The 785-nt window shown below is 47.5% G+C and overlaps 1 protein-coding gene across 1 annotated transcript; it reads left to right on the forward strand.

Annotated features, from left to right (window-relative positions):
* Window positions 1–20: 20 nt before the first annotated feature.
* On the forward strand, window positions 21–375 carry PHALS_12172 (uncharacterized protein; the record flags this gene model as incomplete). Its single annotated transcript, XM_024727671.1, has 2 exons — window positions 21–104; window positions 187–375. 2 exons carry the CDS (start codon window positions 21–23, stop codon window positions 373–375), a joined length of 273 nt encoding a protein of 90 aa, XP_024578225.1.
* Between the last annotated feature and the right edge of the window lie 410 nt (window positions 376–785).

Raw genomic sequence — 785 nt, forward strand, 5'->3', positions numbered from 1 at the left:
ATTTTCTACGATTTCAAAAGATGATGGGTTCCGCTTGGTACTGCTCTTCGGAAGATTTTTGGCTCCAGGCGGTCGACCTCGGCATCTTTTGTTATTTTGTGGAGGTTGCAACCCCACAACAGTACCATAGCCAGCGATCAGTCTGCTAGCCTGTGCTAACACTACCTTTTGCCTTGCATCAGGTAGAAGCAAAAGTTGCTTGCCAAGAGCGTCCCAAGCTGTGGTCGTATCTTGGTCATCCATCTGATCGTCCAAGGCAGCTGCATGTCATTCGAGGTGCCACTGCCTATCGAAGTCATCTGTGACCAGGATGCCAGACGAGTTGATGATCTTCTGGATTTTATGGGAGCAGGGAATCCCCATCGTCGCCGTTAATGCATCAGTGCAGTCACCTACTTTTTCCTGGGCTTTCTCAAATTCTTTAAGCGCTATCTTCACGGAGATTTTTCCAGAAACTGCCGCTAACACCGAAGGTAATGCAATTAAACGGTGCAATTGCTCCTGGCTGCGCTGAGTCTCCTCTGCCTTCAGCTGGTGTTTAAGGGCAATAGTGATTTTGCTCACAACTGTTAGGAGATCCCCTGTCGATGTCTACAGGAACTTTTTAATGTATGCGTGGGAGCCCTCCACGCGCGATGTTATAGTATTGCCAAAATGCATGTGTTTTGATGTCCACGCATTGATGAGCCGCTCTTTGTAGATTAGCCACGTCGACGATAGATAGTCAAGAGCGTTCGGCTGATGCTGAAATTGAGTGCAAAACTTCTTCCATTGCCTTTCATATT

Source organism: Plasmopara halstedii, assembly GCF_900000015.1.
Source record: "Plasmopara halstedii genome assembly, contig: Scaffold_614, whole genome shotgun sequence".
Taxonomy (NCBI): domain Eukaryota; phylum Oomycota; class Peronosporomycetes; order Peronosporales; family Peronosporaceae; genus Plasmopara; species Plasmopara halstedii.